Genomic DNA, 17,517 nt, shown 5'->3' with positions numbered 1-17,517 from the left:
GGGGTGGTATAGCTCACAATATTCTCATCCAGTAACCAAATATTATGCTTGTAAAGAAGAATTACACGTGAGATTCTGGATGGCGTCCAGTATGTTTTTAGCTTCTGGTTTATGAGGCACGGATAGGACAGGGATCACTGAATATTCAACTTTTGTTTTGAACTTTATAAATATTGTGCAACGTTTTATCCCTTCAGGCCACATATTATCCAGTACAATCCATCATTTTTACTTTCATCAGGCTCCTTGGTCTTGCTTCAATGACAATTTGCAGAGGCATTCCAGGCTACAGATTTAGGCTATGAAAAACAAAATCAATACACCAACAAGTCGAGGTCATAAACGACTTTGCTCAAGGCAATATAAGTGTGTCTGCTGTGAGGATTATGTGAGCTGAGCTCTGGTGTCCTATTGTTGCCGCTCGGAGTTAATCATTACAGAGACAACGTTTCCCTGCTGTAAGGGAGCGTTATTGGCTTTCTGCTTAAATGCTGACAATTAGTACCGCCCACTCAAATATTCTCCGTAGCGCTACAGAATAGATACCTGATGCCTGGTGTTGAAGCGAATCGATCGTCTCCTGCAGGTTTCATTTTACTCTGTTTGATTCAGTTTAATGAGTATTTTATTCCTGTATAGACCCCGCCGAAGACAAACTGAAGGACTTTGATCGCATCAGCCATCATTCTGCCAACAAGAGGAAAACTCAAAAATACGAGGAGCATGGTCGGAATGCCGAGTGCTTTAAATTGTAAGTAGACTTTAAATTATGCTTGTTTAAAATGGAGCATCACACTTGAGTTATTTTATCTGACATAATGTATCCACAGGTATGCATATTTGCACCTGCACATTATAATAAACCATGCTGAGTCAAACAAATTGCCCATATGTGCATGCTCTTATTTTGATGTTTTACATAATTAAGGACCTGAATCCATGATAAAGGGCTGTCTTTGCCTCATAATGAGCTTGGCTACATAATGTGGACAGAAAAAAACCCCTCTATTATTTTCAGATTCTTCTCCAAGAGCATTCTGGGTTATTCAGAGAAGACCTTTGAATGTGTTACTTCAGATCATATCAAATCAATATAATGACCAAACAAAAACTCAGTCATCCCTTTGTCTGCTGAGATCTTACGCTCATTAGGATCCATTAAAGAGTGAGAATAAACTATGCATAACACACACTATTGGATGCATTATCCCTCATATAGCCCCCACAAGACAGCTATTATGCTCCCATTTGATTGAATAGCAGCTTTCGGTCTATGTGTCTATTCAGTGGAGGATTTGGAGCCCTTAATCCACCGGGCAAAGTTTTTTTTCTCTCTTTCCACCATCTGGACTTTACAGCTTTTTAAGACAAAAACACCAGGCGGTGTGAAACCAGGCTGGAGCTGCTGCTTGATGCCAGGAGGAGGTTTTTCCTCTTTTTTGCCTGCGGTTTCTGCCTGCTTTACATCAGGGGTCAATAGTACAGTCCTGCAATGCAAGTGGGGTCAGCAGGGCCTGAGGGAATGACTGTCGGCCCCCATGTGCCACTGCGACTCCCCTCAGGGCTCCAATTGGTCCCCCTTTTCCCCACAGACAAACAAATAATTGCATGACAAAGACATGACTGTAATGCTGATGGTGATGTTGTGGTGGTGATGATAATGATGATGATGGGGCTACAGTTGCCACCAGGGAGCAGCAGAGCGTGCACTGTAATACAAAACTATAAACATGATAGATTCTGGGTTTGAAAGCAGTTATTGTTTTGGAAAATTCGGTTCCAAGTACGACCCACAAAAGATCAAATATGCGTATTCTTCTGTTTTACCGTAATCGTTGTTTAGCTGAAGTAATTTGATGTTTTGCAGAAAGCTAAATAGCCCTCTGGGAAGCAGAGATGCTGTGTGTACACTGGGAGAAAATGTGTTAAAGAGCATGTAGGCTCAACATTGCTCACACTAGTCAATCATTTCCATTCATCACTGATTCAATTAGCTCTACTTGAAAACATGTGGATAATTTGGAACCCCCGATAATTTTCCCTTTTGCCTTTTTCCTTCTATTCTTTGGGGTGGGTTATAGAGTCAGATTCCAATCCTCTGACATTAAAAGGGGAAATAAACGACAAAGGGGCCCTGCAGGTTTGCATTAGAGACCTAATTGGTTTTGGCTTGAGTGGGCTGTTAGTGTTGCCAGACGTGGGCCCTTTGTGTTTTGCCATGTGGGAGAATTTGCCTGTGCTGGAGGTAGAGAAAGGTGCCTGCAGATCTTCTCTGAGTCATCCGTGCACAGTTTCGTGTCTTGTGGGCTGTTTGTATGCATGTGTGTGTTTGCATGTAAAGAGTTGTTTCGGGTATGTTGTAAATGTGCGCAAATGCATTGAGTTGCACATTTTTGGCTTTCTTTCTGTGCACTACGAATGCTTGTTTCTGTGTGTCATGCATGCGGTTGGCTGTGTTTCTGTAATATGCGTGTGCTCGGGTGTGTGTTTGTGTGTGTCAGGCTGCTAGCCCAGTATCCTTCTCACTCCCTCTGGTCTCTGCGTGGGTCTTTTCCACCAGCACTACCACCTGTTAGTGTTTTACTCGGGCCCCAGGGCTACAATGACTGCAGAACCCTCCAGATTTGCTCATCAAGCCCATCAGATCGGCTCCCTTACCTCAAACCTGGCTCCCATTTCCTATCACAGGACCAATCTGAGCTGGATTCCCCGGTGCAGTATAGCTGAGTCAAGATGGTGTGCAGTTGATCTGGTTTGAGCTGAGTTTGATTAATGACTCATGAGCGACAACATTTTATCCAGTGTGCTGCACTGCTGGACCACAGTTAAGTGTTTGCGAAGTGTGGTTTCAGTGGGGGAAACTGAATTTATGGGGTCACTTTGTGCTCCATATATAAAACCACAACAAAGAATCTGGCATCTTCTGTTTGAGTAATAATATGACTATTTAAATTGACTTTAATTGCATGTGTCACATATCTTCTGTTCGGGATCGCACGCTGTGAAGAGTCCAAGATTTAAATTGACCTTAATTGTAATGAAACGTTTACTAGCCAATGACAGGAAGAGAAAATATTTCATCTCTGCGTCCTATTATCAAGTTCCCGTGTTGACTCCCAAACCACTGCAAAAAGCATCATCAGTCTTTTTAAACCGATAGGATTTGTCATGTTCCGTGTTTCGTGAGACCTCTGAGCTTTCCGTCTCATTGTCTGTTTCCAATTCAGCACACTGTGTTCCCCTGTCTATTACTTCAGACAGTGTGGCAACCTGAAGCAAAGCCTTACGAAAAAAAACAGAAAGAGAGGAGTGACCGAACAGTTAAAAGAAGAAAAAAAAAACAGTGAGAGGAGGGGAGTAGAAAGGGATTAACTGTCAGGGAGAATGTGAGGCTAATTGAAGCCAGTTTTGCACAGCTGTTTCTTGTTGCTGTGCGGCACTGCTCAGAGCGGCTGGGAGGATAGGATCCAGATGTGATCTTGCGCCAAAGATCACCCGCCAATAACAATCCTCAGAAATACCAGCCGTACAGGAGACGTGGGCTATTAGAGTGTCCGCGCACCTCCTGACAAAACATCACTTCTCCGCCTCTGAAAGATAAACCCAGCTCTGTGCTTTTCGCCCGTGATTGCAGGTCTCAGCTCGGCTCCTGGATGTTGTTAACACTGTCATTTTGTTATACTGCCAGCCACCGCCATGGCCTCTGTATTCAGGTGTCACTTGGTAGCGTAAACATCGCTCTGACACATTTGACTATTCCAAAAAGGCGTCTCGCACGGTTTGAGAGTGGTTTTGCATATTTGTCATATGGCTTTTGAAACATTCAAGCTAAAGGGATAAAAGCTCCTTTTGTGTGTTCTTCTGTGTTTCATTTAAATCATCATGGAGAAAAAAAAAATCATGTATCCTTTATCAGGATGGCGGCATGCAGGTCCCAGGATTGTGTGCAGGCATTTATTCGTTTTTTTACTCTTAAGTGGAGGGACATTGGCTGGGAACAAAAGGGCCCAGTCACTTCACAGTGAATCGGAGTGGTCAGGCAAAAAAAAAAAGAAAAAAAGTGAAAGGAACTTATCACCACATTATGCTTTTTTAATGCCCCCTGTCTTTCTGTTCCCACTCCTCATGCCTTTCACCCCCCTTCCATCATTTCCCACTTGGCTCAGACAAAGAGGAGTTAGCATTGGTTCCCCCTTTTCTCCACGCCTTCCAGGGTTACTCCAGCGCTCCGTTCTCACCTCCTGTTTCTGTCTGACGTCCGGCCTCCCTCCATCCATCCCTCTTTGTTCCCCCTTCTTTTCTGTCCCCATTCCTTTTCCCGTCTCCTTATCCCTCTCTCCATCCCCGCGAGTCTGTCTTGGCCGCCACGCAGAGAGTCCAACTGCAGCTGGCCTGTCATCGCCCAGAGGAAAGCTGACATCCAGCTGTGTGTGAGCTCTTATTGAAGACTCTGTGAGAGAAGTCCAGTTCATGGTTTGACATGATATAACCAATATCACACTTCTTTTTAAATCCCCATTCTTTATTCCTCTTTCAGTTTGTCATTTCAATCTTTTTTTAAGGTTTTGTTGGGCTAAAAAGTATTTTTTTTTGTATTAAACAATGTGTCTTGTCTTTGGGCGCATCGGAATACTTTTTGTACTGTTTTATATGTTAGAAAAAACAGTAGTCCCATGTGCCCAAAGACTAAATATATTATGATAGGAAAAATTCTTGGAAACTACATGGAGTACAATCAAGTATTTGTTGTCTATGAACTCATAATAAGTTGATTTTCAGAAATATGCACACATATGCAGTGTAAAATAATATGTCATATGTGAAAAATATTAAATACGGTAGCGTTGTTCCTCAAATCCTAAATTTGACTATTGATAAGACTTTGACTCTATAAATGTTAAACTTGAACTGTTTAATACTTGCCCAAATGATATCCAATGCTTGTGTTATTCCAAGACTCTGGACAAATGTTGGCCTAATGCTAATACAGTCTTTGGGCACACATTTATTAATGTTTGAAATGAAACAATTAATTGATTGCTGTAGATTTAGAAGTGATGAAAAAGGACATTTTTTAGGAACCTTGAAAGTACTTGAAAAGTGCTTGAATTTGACTCTTAAAAAGCTGTATAAAAAACTTGTGCTTTTATAGAAGGTTTCATCATGTCATCCACCCCTTCTTTTCTCAGCGATATATCTTCTTATTGAAGGAACAGATACGTTTTTTCTTTTTAAAAATCTTTATCAGTCATGAGCTGAAACACGTGTAATGTTTATGTAAAACATATGCAACAAGCATTTCCCGCAGAGTCTGACCCAGAGAGAGTCTGCTTCACATCCTGACAGATAACGATGTAGATGATGAGTGGCCTTGGCCTAGTCTCACTTTATCAGACACACACACCCGCAGTGAATGTGACAGAGGATCTTAGCCCATAAGCCAATATCAATCCAGAGCTCACAAGTGTCAGTTGTGAGTTTTATGACTTTTGTCAAGTTCACCTCATCTGTCCCTTCTCTGATTTCCCTCCTGCTGGGTCTTGTGCTGTCAGAGAACAGGACCTGCTCTCTCGCTGCACACATAAACTTGTGTTGCACTCTGCCTGCTCTTGCTCCGAGGGTGGAATGTGTTCTGGGTGCTGTTGTTTATGTGTCTTGTCCTCAGCTGGTGTCTCTGTGCTTGTTGTCTTTGCGCATTTGTTCTTGCAGAGCACTGTGGCAAGAAGTCATACCCGTGGTGGGTCTGCGAAGCAACAACAAAGCAGGTGCTGCCGCGGTCTCCTGCTAGTCTGCTTCGACATATTTATATGATTTGGTCTTTAAAAAAATTAAGCAGGAACAACTGGGAAAGCAGGACGAGGTTTAGTTTGATTTGTTTTGTCTTAAAATGAAAAGAACCAGAACACTTAAAACTTTAAATACACCTCCTCTCCATCACACACACACACACACACACACACACACACACACACACACACACACACACACAAATTGAGGATTGAATTGCAACATTGACAAGCCCAAACATCCCTGAGGCTTAACCTTGGGAAATGCCAACACATGCCTCTAAATGTGAGTGTGTGGGTGTGTGAGCAAAGCCAGCCGTTATCTCCCCTCAGCTTTAATTGAGCCCTTCAGAAATCCCAAAAACTATTACACACACACACAAACACACACAGAGAGTAAAGCCTGGAGGCTCTATCTCTGCCTGGCCAGGTGTTCCCGGCTCCGCTGCCAGATGAACCACCTGCAGATCACAGGTGTGGCCATCGCCAGGGAAGAGAACAACACAGCTGCTCCTACAGCCTCGGGGAGAGAGGAAGAGAGATGGAAGGTTTATATAGAATCAACTGCTGGTAGCAGGAAGCTCCATACACACACATACACATCAGGCAAAAATGTGCAGTATAAAGTAACATTATATCATGCTGTAGGTGGTGTTGTCATCGCCTGCTTTTCACTAGAGATAACTTTTCCTTTCTTAGCCGGCTGGTGTTGTGCTTTTTATTGAAGCAGCTCAGTGGGATGGCTTTGACGAGAGTGGGAGTTGTTGTGAACCTTGATACAGCATGTAAGTCAATTTATTAGAATAAAATAATAGAAAGTAATATTTGTGTTTTTAGCAACTTTTTTGTCCTTAAGTGCAAGACACGTTCGAGGCAAGCTGCTAAGAAGCCACTTCTAAGTTTTTGAATCATCTTTATACTGCGCCAAGGAGGTTATGTTTTTGATTCAGTTTGTTTGTTTGTTTTGTCTGTCTGTCAGCAGAATTATGGAAAAAATGCTGGCCCAATTTTCAGGAGACTTGGTGGAAGGTTGGAGCACAAGACTGTATAAAATAAGGACGGAGCTTCCGTGATGTCACCCATAGTTTTTTAGAGAGCCGTAATGAAGCTTTAAGTGTCTGACTCCTCTTAAATCACAGCTAATCCTAAAAAGGAGCAAAGAGGTGAAGCGGTGGTAAGCTGAGGCAGACTGAATGCAGCAGCAAGCCACCACTGAGGGCACCTACCTGTCACTCATATATCCTATCGCCTTAATTATGTATAACTTCAATCCATACTATGAATTAAACAGTTGAGTTATAAGAAAATTCACACACTCACTCACTGCCCAAACCCTTTTTCTTCTGCCATGCCATGAAAGTTGGGCCTTTTAATAAGAGGATTGACTTGCATTTGGAGCCAGCCTCAAGTGGCCAGTCAAAGAATTGCAGTTTTTGTCAATTCCCGATCGGCTTCACTTTTTAGTCCTGGCGTTTGTTGCTTGGTGTAGCATGGGACAAAGCTGAACCCTTTCTAACTTTGGAGCGTATCTGAATTACGGGGCAGAGGGCATGCACATATTATTTCACACTGTAGTTAACATTCATGCTGCATTAATGCAGTGTCAAGATACTCAGAAAAATTAGTTTTCTCCTGGCAGTGTTTACACCAATGCCCCCTCCAGTCGGAATAAACATTTGGAAAGTAGGCAAACATTTTGGCACACGTTTAATGACTCACCTGATCAGTTTCCTTTGCTCTTTGTAGTCATGCAAATGTTCGAAACAGCGCTAATTGTGCTGTTTAAATGCTCTGAACTATAAAATTTAACACATTCTTTTTAGAGTCCACAATGTTAACATGTTACGACTTCCCAACTTAGGTAATTGGACCATACTCGGAGCACCTGAAGCACTACTGGCCTTGGTGGATGTCTGTCTGAGCATTGTATACATTATATTCAAATCATAATAATGCACATTGATATTAAAGTATTTAAAGACAGGGGCAAAATCCATGTCTTGTATAGCTACAGTGGGAACAAGAAGTTGTTTGTTTGTCTTCAAACCGCGACACTGGTTACAAAGACTTAAACTGCAAATAATGCAATTGAATTTTCAGTTTTGGGCCATGATTAATTCCCTATAAAAAAGGTGGCAAAGTCACAAATCTTTTACTGGCCAGCTGTGAACAATACACTGTACTGTCACTAAAAGAAAGCCTGTTGTACTGAGAGGAATGTCCAGTGCGTAGTTAGTAACTGTATGTGTTACGTCTGTGTGTGGGCTTGTCCACATCTTAGCGAGCACAAACTCTTTTAACACACAACTTCTTCCAAACATGGAGTTGTTTATGAGCACTATTCATTTTTATGTGCCAACAATTGGGTGAGGCTGGCAAGTTCTGATCCGCGGTATCATTTTCCAATTAGCCAAATTGCTGCATTAAAGGTTTTAACAGTGAGTGCCATAGATGGATATCCCTGACAGCGTATCTGGTACATAAGTTAAACAAGAGAGCGGCTGGAGAGGCTTTGAAAAGTGCGTTGGTTGTTGAATATCGTTTAAGGGGAGTTATTGGTGAGAAGGGTTTGGCGTCTGGCTACGCACTTGGCCTCCCTGTGTGGAAACTTTAGGAAGATGCAGCCAAGTGAGCATGAGACCCACTGCTCATAAATTTTAGGCACACATGCAGCCACTCTCTCATTCTGTCTCCTTCATACCAACACACAAACACTTTCTCGCTCACTTTCCCTCTCACTCATAAACACACTCATACATGCACGTCTGTCTATCTCTCTCGCTCCTACCCGCAATTCATATTTACTCGTCTCTATCTGTCCCGTCTCGTGTTTACAGACACACACACACACCCGTTGCACCCTAAGAGCAGCCGTGTGTCTCCCCTCTGTGTGCCGAGTGTAATAGGAGATCTGAGGGTTTTCCGTGGGTGAGTAGGCGGGTCAGACCTTACTTAAACTAATGGCTCCCAGCAGTGTTGAATAGCCAGACACACTGGAGCCGAGGCCTGAGGTTTTGGAATGCCACTGCCGGCTCAATGCCTGCCTTTCATCGGCACCGAGTGAAGGAGAGAAAGAGAGAGAGAAAATAAGAGAAAGAAGGGGGAGGAGGAGAGAAGGGAAAATACGGGACCCATTTGTTTTGGGTGATATGAGGATGCCTGAAAAGAGGCACAATAGTCGTGGAATGGACGGACAGAGGGGGGCAAGGGTGGGACGATGGACTGTGGGGAAAGAGGGGAGGGGAGAGGCGTGTTTGGGCTAGTGGGATGTCAGGAGGGGGTAAAGTACCAGTCAGTGGTTGTTTTGTGTCAGAGTGCTATGGTGCCCCCCTGACCAGCCACCCATTTGTTTTTAATGTCTTTGGGATGACTTGTGAATGAGTCTCAAGGGAATCAATAAAGATTTGAAGTGAGGACATGTTCAGACTAGTTTAGGTAATTTATTTTGCAGGGCTATGTAAGAATTCTTATCAGAAATGCACTAAAAAGTGAATCATTGCTGGTGTACTTTTGTCGGTTTTAGTTTTTAGCTTTTCACAGTGGCACAATGGAGTCATGTTTTGATGAGCCTGCTTTGTTTCTGTCTCTTGCTGTACTAGCATTTGCATGAAGGTGCAAATGTAATGAGTACAGTTGGTGGCAGTGAAGGTAGAATGGTAACAGCAAAAGGCAGAGAGGAGCTGCTAGCCAATTTAAACAGTGGTGGTTTTGGAAATATTTAAAAGGCTGGTTTAGCAAATGTTTTACCCAAACTGTACACACGATATGAGACATCAGTGGTGCTACTAAAGCCTCCATTCATACAAATATCAGAAATGGAGAGACGGATATAAACACAAAATGCTTCCAAAAACTTTGGCAGTGTGGATTACCTTTCAGAAGCAAACTTGTGTCTAGGGATGACACTAGAACTGATAGTCGATGCCAAAATTCTGAAAATGTGATGGTTATCATTTTGGCAGCGGGCATGCCATTCTCACAGACCTGACATAGGCAGCATATACGAGATAAAAGAGAGAGAATTTTTGAAGTTTCTCCATATGTATGAGATGCAACTTGATTTCAGAATAAGTAAGGATTTTAGAAATCCTGTTGTCCGAGCCCAGGGATCCAAATGTATTGAAAGAATAAAATTTAAGTGTGTATTGACGTGTTGTCCTTGGTATTGTACTTGGTATTGGGAATCATGGAATTTCATTGGTTTCGGTATTAATTTAAACTATTACAGGACCTAAAAAATAGTTAGTTCAGTGTCACGAATGCTATTTGCTAATACGAGTTGTCCATGCATCTGACCACAGAACCAAATATCTCAACAAACCACCTACGATTGTCTATTTTCAACTACTTACTAAGTGACAACAGAAAGAGGCACAGAATTAGAAACTCTGTCCTGGAAACTAAGCCCATGTCACCAGGCTTGTTTGTGAAATGGTTTATCCTTTCAGCCACACTGCTTAACCAGAACAATTTTGTGGTTTGCCAACTGGCATTTAAATGTTCCCTGCGGAGTTTTAGACCTTTGGAAGGAGTTGTTTTTTCGATGAGTGGGTCCCCGGTTTGTTTATTTCGTGCATGCGCACAAGGACACGCATGCACATGTGGTTGAAACCGTACACGGTTCTACCAATGGTGTCACACTATTCTTCTGGTCAAGGTGACAGCAACATGCCAAGATATATACTGCAATGTGCCAGCTAAGAGAAGCTCGTAAACATGGATGTAAACGATGTTGGATTTAAAACACTTGATGAAGGTTTTTTTTAGAACTCAAGGATACACAGATCACATTTTGGTAAGTAACACTGAATGTAAATACAACTTTTGTTTGTTTACAAGTGCTCCACAGAGCTGCTTTGACTACAAGTGGAAGGATACACTTCAGGGTTTTTTCTTTGGTAATTGAGAGCGTTGAAGTACAAGCAAAAGTCTGTGTGTGTGTGTGTGTGGGTGGGAGATGTTCTGGGAACCTCTTGCTATCTTCCAATATTATTCTTTAAACTTCACTGTCCAGAACAAACACATACAATAAAATCTGTTTATGTGACCTATCATTTATCTGACCCTGAGAGAAAATAGCCCCCAGTTTAGCCTTCATTCCTACCGAGAAGCATCTCAGTTGATCGCTAACTGTGTTGTTGTTTTTTTGTTGTTGTTTTTTTACAGTAAATGCTCCACCAGACAGACGTGGACCTGGTAAATGACGTGTCCCTATTAGATAAATATATTGTAGAAGATGTAATGGAAAATGTGTCCATGCGAGATCAGACAGGGAAATCTGTGGCTGCATCAGATTAGCGACATCAGGAGTCTGAACAGTGATGAGATGGAGGGAAAGAGGGGAAGGAGAGGGAGGGGAGCCATGCTGGTAAGATGGTTAGAGTGAAGGGGGGGCAACAATTATGAGGATTGGTGGGAAAAATGGCAACAATGCTGATAATGAACGAAAAGAGACATTTTTATCAGATAGACAGGAGATAGAAAGAGACATCCGGGTATGTTACTATTTTATGAGAGGCCTTGACACACTAAACCAATGTTCTTTGGTCATTGTTGAGCATTTGCAGGCGTCCAAAGTGGTATTTATCCTGTGTCCAGTACTGGCCGACTCCGTTCAGCCCTTACTGGCAGCCATTGAGCCTATTCAGCAATCTGATTGCTTGTTAAACCTAGCAAACCAGTGATTTAACCCATTTGGTGTGGTTTCTCTGTATATTACAGCTCTATATTTTTTGTTCAAGCAGACGTGCCAATCTCCTGTCTGTCATTTGTCCTTGTGGTTTGTTTTAAATAAATCATAAGTCATCATGAGGTGATACAAAGCAAGTGTGTCTTTATTTGGGCTAGTTTTCAGAGCTGGTCGGACTCTCTGGAGATCTCTGCCAGAGAAATCGAGGTCGGTGGGAGCCGGGCCAGAGTTGGCTGTTCTATTTCACTTTCCACACTGTATGACCATAGACAAGCTTGAACTGATAAGGCCACATTCGCATCGCATCACAAAGACTGACTTAACACAGTGTGAAGTGGGAAAGTGTCTGACTGTAGGAGGATGTGGCTGGGAAAAGATTACAAAGAGGCATCACAGGTTTTTTTTTTAAACTTATGAAAATCTCCGTCATCGTTTCACACTGTTCTGGCAGCAACTCTCCCAATGAAATCCCATCAGCCAGATTACCCTTTCAAACCCCTCAGTGAGTGCTGAGAACAAAATGCTCTCACCATGTGTGAGTTGAATTGCCTTATGAACATCAATGTGGCTACAGTTTGTGTTTTCTTCAACACCTAGTGCTGCTGACGTGGATTGTTACTCAAGAGGCCGTGTTTCGTCAGAGGATGTCTCATATTTTCCGATTTCCATCTTGACATTACACTTGACACTTTGCTGCTTTCCTGGCTATGTGGATTCACATTGCAAAAAGTATTTACACTTGTTGGCATTTCATCTTTTTTACCTGTTGCAAACCTAACTAGATCCACTTGTTGTTGGTGTGAAAGCTCAACAACCCAGGGTTTATTAGCCTTTAAATAAATGGGGGTTAGCATTTATATCCTCTTTTATAGATGCAGTCTCCCATTTTAAGCACATGCACCACTTCTCTGTGCCAATCATGGAGCCATAGGCAGGCTGCATTGGCATCTGCTGTTGTGATGGGAACCCCAGAAAACACTGTTTTAACTAGAGACACGTGCGTCCAGTGTTAAAAGGTGAAGGGATAGAGTTTATGATCAATTACAAATAAGTTTTCTTGGTGCATGAGATTACATGAGGCTTAGGCAACTATATATTTTTACTAACCTGTACTGAAACACTGGAAAAAAACAATGTAAATGCATGCAAATAAAGCAAAATCTTGTTGACTCAATCACCAAGTATTTAAATCCTCTATTCCCTCTTGCCCTCCTTCTTGCCCTCTCATTTTTTTCTATCGTCTCCAAAAATGCTGTTTACTTTTTCTAAAAGTGGAAGTTTGGCGAGGGAGCGTGTGAACAGAAACAGATGCTGCATACTCTCTTGCTCTGTCGCTCTTTCTCTCTCTCTTTATCTCTCTCGCATACACACAATGGCAGACAGCTGTGTGAGGCTTGAGCAGCTATAGTAAAAGGAAGCCATATGCATACAGTACAGGCAGCAAGCTGACTTTCCATCACAAAGATAAAAGGTATAGCTTGGCATTGTTTACTCTCCTTGTTTGGGACCCTCTTGGAAGGAGAAGTACTCAGACTTGAGGCCAGTACCCTTCAAAATGCTGCAAGGACCTTTGAATATGTAAAAGTAGTCATGAGTACACTGTAAGACTTTGCTGTGAATTTACAGTCAAATTCTAACAGTAACTTGCTGTATTATGATTGTAAAGTATATTGCTGTGAAAACAATGCATTGTGGGAGTTATCATGATTGCTCAGGCATTCCAACGGTCAAAATGATATTTTTACAGTTTTCAGCTGAGCATGTCGGGAAAATAAAGGCATTATTTTTGAAAAAAAGAAAGAAAAAAAAGAAAAGTTTTATTTTATTTATTTTTTGTCCAGGCTGAAATAATAACAATTGGTTGTTTTTCCAGTAATCCTAATATCGAGTTTAAATGGATTAGTTTTAACATAATTTAGAGATAAACATTTAAACGTCATGCTTTTTTTCCTTTGTTACGAGACAGTTTGTCAGTAAACAGACCTGTATTTCTATTACAGTAAGTTACTGTAAATTTTACAGTAATTTACTGGCGAAACTGCTGCCAGTAATTTACTGTAATTTTACAGTAAAAAGTTTTACAGTGTACATTTCTGATGATCACACATGGGGAAAGAGAAGTGGTTCCTTGTGTGCTACCTGTTAATCCTATATTGTGTTTCCTGTAGCCTCTAAAATCACTACTTTCTGCTTTATAATCCTCACACTTTCTTCAATGGTAAGCAGAGATTCACACCGGGTTAAATCAGTGCACAGGGCTTTGTTGCTAGAGGCGTGTTGCTTCAGGTACTGGGGAGACAATGAAATATGATCCAGGAAGTTCAGCTGGAGTAACAGATTAATGCATTTAAAGGCTAAGCAGACACCTGCTCATAGACTAAATAATAAACAAAGAAGAGCTGATTTTCATGGACTGTTAATGAACATTCACACTAAATCAGCCGTTATAGAGATTATCTCAGTGTTGTGTGGCGGTGTGGGAGTGTCACTTAAACAGCCCGTTTCTGTGACATTGTGTTGTGTAGATTCTATATTTTACAATTTTTGTTGTTATCTCGGCATTTACAACTGCACATGAAAGCAGCTTCACTCATGTCATAGCAGCTAGACAAGAAAACATGGAGGGACTGTGCCTTGTGCAGGACCATTTTTGTGCTGAAAATACACTACAAAATTATCCAGAATTGCTCCAAGGAGCATCCATGTAGTGGGGTTTACTTGCAGTCTACACCACTGCAACTTAAAAGCACTATTACTGCTCAAATAAATGGGGAGATTGCTATTTTGTTGCAGCGCCAGATCTGGCCTGAATGCAACCTTAACCCATTGAAGCCTAAAACGCCTGTAAAAACTGCCTGTAAAACCTCTGGGCGATTTTAAAATAACCCCCTAAGTTTTTCTGGAAATTCAACAGAAGTGTCAACGCTTCTACTAAATAATAGATTTTTTTTAGAAATGAAATTCAAAAAGTATTTGAGAGCTTATACAAATACTACAAAACGACGTATCCGCTTTCCAGGCTTCAATGGGTTAATGCTGTGATCATACGACCCATTCTTTTTGTATCGTAATAAGATGTTTCAAAACTAACACAAATGTGACTGCTGCAGGGACAAACTAAGATTGTGGCACTTTTTACCCAGATTTTGACTAAGAAATTGAATAGTGTTGTCCAGAAGCCTGTAAGTTCCCATATAACTTTGTGTATAAAGGTTAAATCAAACACGTTTTAACTTCAGCTTACAATTAAGAAAATGGCAAATGACTCCCATAAGCGTGATCCACCACCTGCTTCTCACTACACCTGGGTTTTAATCTAAATCTGCTGGTAGCCTTTGTCCGTCATCGGCGGTGTCAGTTGCAGCTCACCATCTATATGTGTTACAATAGCATGTGGGTTACAGTATGCAAGGCCTTCCTCGTTTCTCCATCACTCCTCCCCCTCCCTCTCCCCCTCTCTCCCAGCCACCTGGCCCTGCCTCTGAGCCTGCTGGCTGACCAGATGCACCCTGAATAAAGCAGGCCTATGAGGCGAGAGGAGGGAGATAGAGGTTATTATGGGTGATTATTCAGTCGATATCTGCTTTTTGACAACTCAAAACCCGCCATAAGTCTTTTTAGTGACTGCTTCGAAACAGCTATGTATCGCATTAGTGTGGATTTTACCTGCGTTCCTTAAGAGCAGAACAAATAACACCTTTAGTCATTCAGTGCTGCTGATCAGTGTGTATTTTGCATGAGGGCAAAGAGAAGGGGCAGCACCTTCTCCTAATGAACTGTTTGTATTTATTCGACAGCATTTGCTTGTTTGTTTACACACCCAAGTGCCTGTGAATTCTCACACGTTGATCATGTTCCCTCAATTGTTGGTTGTCTAATTAAAAACAGATTAATGCCTTATTTACCCGGGGCTTAGAGTGAACCAAGCACTGTCCTCGGTACTTTCCAGGAGTAAACTGGTTGCAGGGAATAATAGGCAGAATGTGAATAAAGCATGCAGGCCGCCCCGATCTCAGCCAGGCTCCATTATCTTAACCTGCATTGTGTCTACAGCAGCACTTGTGCGCGAGGCCGGGCATAAATCAGACAGTGATTTAAGTTTAACTCAGTGAAGATGGAGCGCGGAGGATAAGAGAGTAGAAGAGGAGAGAAGAATAACTCATTCATGCTCCTCAAGTGTCCCCCAATGGGTTGGCTGGCGAGGCAGCACTGAGCGCCGCATTAACGAGCTGAGACAAAAGAGGGCATCAATGAAAGAGCCTGGAAGGAGGGGGTAGTTAGTATAAAAACATTTTAAAAGGAGATCCCCTCTTCTCTTTAAGGGGTTGATGGGAGGGTGGTTGGGAGTAGGGGTTGCAAAGGACCCCCTCCCTCACACACATACACACACACACACACACACATGCAGATGCACGCACACACACTTTTGTCTCTCTTGGCACGGCCTCTTGTTTAGCCTTTAGGTGCCAAAGCAATTAGTTATGTTAATTGCAGGGGCCATTGCCGGTGAATGCAGGTTGAATAGAGCCAGTCAGCAGTGGATGATTGGCCAAGATCCATGGGGGGAGGTGGTGGTGGGGGTTGGGGGTGGGGGGATTGTGACGTCGCCGGAGCACCCGGCCCATGAAAACAGAGGAGAGGACAGTGTGTGGGAAAACAGGGGAGGAGCCTGAGCAGAAAGAGAGAGAATGAGAGAGTGGGAGGCTTCAGAGCTTGAGAGAGCGAGCGCGAGAGAGGACGCAGTTTCACAGAGAGAAAGAAAGAGAGAGAGTTAAAGGAAATAAACACAACAGCAGAGGCAGATTGAGATTAGGAGATAGTAAGAGAGAGAGAGAGAGAGCACCAAATGAGAGAAAGAGAAGCAGCAAAGACAGGAAGAAAGTAAAAGAGAGAGAGAGTGTGTAGTGCAGCGTTGCGCTGGTCTACTCGGTTATCTGTCTCCATCTGGGTGCCATCTGTGTCTCTGGCTCTGGCCTTCGCCACACTGGAGCTCACATATGTGGGAATGCAAACACATGCCTGACATATGAAGGCGTGGAGTCACAGAAAGAGACAAAAAGGAAAGGATAAGAGAGCAAAACCCTGCCACTGCAGCTGACTTTCTCAAAAGGACTGAAGAGTGGACTCTACTAGAGTGGAGGTAGGAGAGGAGAGTGGGGATCATAACATGGAATTTGTTTCTGTGTTTTTCTCTGTGTGTTTTCAGTGAGTAATGATCATTTATCTCTGTTTGTGAGTTGAGTGTGTCTGCTTTTGCAAACTGTGTATTTATGTGCACAGTGTGTGTGTGTGTGTGTGTGTGTGTGTGTGTGTGTGTGTGTTTGTGTGTGTCTGTTCCATCCTAATTCCCAGAGCTGTTCTGTACTGCTGTACAGATGGTGCCTCATGCTTTCCTCTTTTATCTCTTCATCCTTATCTTCTGAGGTAGGAGGGATGAATTTGTCTGCCTGCTTCCTTTTACAAAGCGTAAAAACTTCAGCTGCTTTATGGACAAAATATGCATTGCTTTGGTGACTCTTGTTATCTTGTTCAAGTTTTTATATGGTCTTTTTCTTGATATGTTGTTTAGTTTTGAGGAATAATTCCTCTGGTGTGTGCGTGGCATTGTGTGGTAGCATCTGTAGAAGCAGTAAATTATGTTTTTAAAGAATGCTGTTGCAATCTGACATCTAAGATTTTAGTAATTTTTCCAGAAAACTCACATCTTTAGGACAAAAGTAGCGCCATTCCAGGGTCTAGCAGCCAAAACATAGAGCCTTCTGTTGTTTCTTAATTTTTAATCTTGCCCCTGTTCCCTGCGTTTGCAAGAATTCCTTATTTTTCATAAGTAATACTTAAGTGTCAACACCAAAAACTGTTACCTCAACCAGATAAATAAACACAGCAGTGTGATTGGCTCTCTGTGTGAAAAGGGCTTATCTCTCTCAGCTGTCATTTACTCAGACAGTAATCAGTTTTTCCACATGGCAAGCAGAGCAGAAGAAAATAGGTAAAGAAGACTTGTGCATCTGTTGTACAATATCCCAGACATATGGGAAGAGG

The 17,517-nt window shown here is 42.3% G+C and overlaps 1 protein-coding gene across 2 annotated transcripts in view; it reads left to right on the top strand.

The window, feature by feature from the left end:
- The first annotated feature begins 397 nt into the window (after nucleotides 1-397).
- The window catches only part of cbfa2t2 (CBFA2/RUNX1 partner transcriptional co-repressor 2), a 39,299-nt gene continuing 22,179 nt past the window's right edge, over nucleotides 398-17,517 (top strand). Inside the window, exon 1 of one of the 2 annotated variants that reach the window (XM_059329618.1) lies at nucleotides 398-751. In XM_059329618.1, coding sequence (XP_059185601.1) covers nucleotides 724-751 — 28 coding nt within the window. In that variant the 5' untranslated portion in view covers nucleotides 398-723. Of the gene's footprint in view, nucleotides 752-16,212; nucleotides 16,616-17,517 lie in introns of those variants that run through there. The other variant, XM_059329620.1, reaches the window with a different exon arrangement.

This window comes from Centropristis striata, chromosome 3, assembly GCF_030273125.1.
Source record: "Centropristis striata isolate RG_2023a ecotype Rhode Island chromosome 3, C.striata_1.0, whole genome shotgun sequence".
NCBI lineage: Eukaryota > Metazoa > Chordata > Actinopteri > Perciformes > Serranidae > Centropristis > Centropristis striata.
Note: the sequence above shows the minus strand (reverse complement) of the source record. Positions and strands in the feature narration are given on the sequence as shown.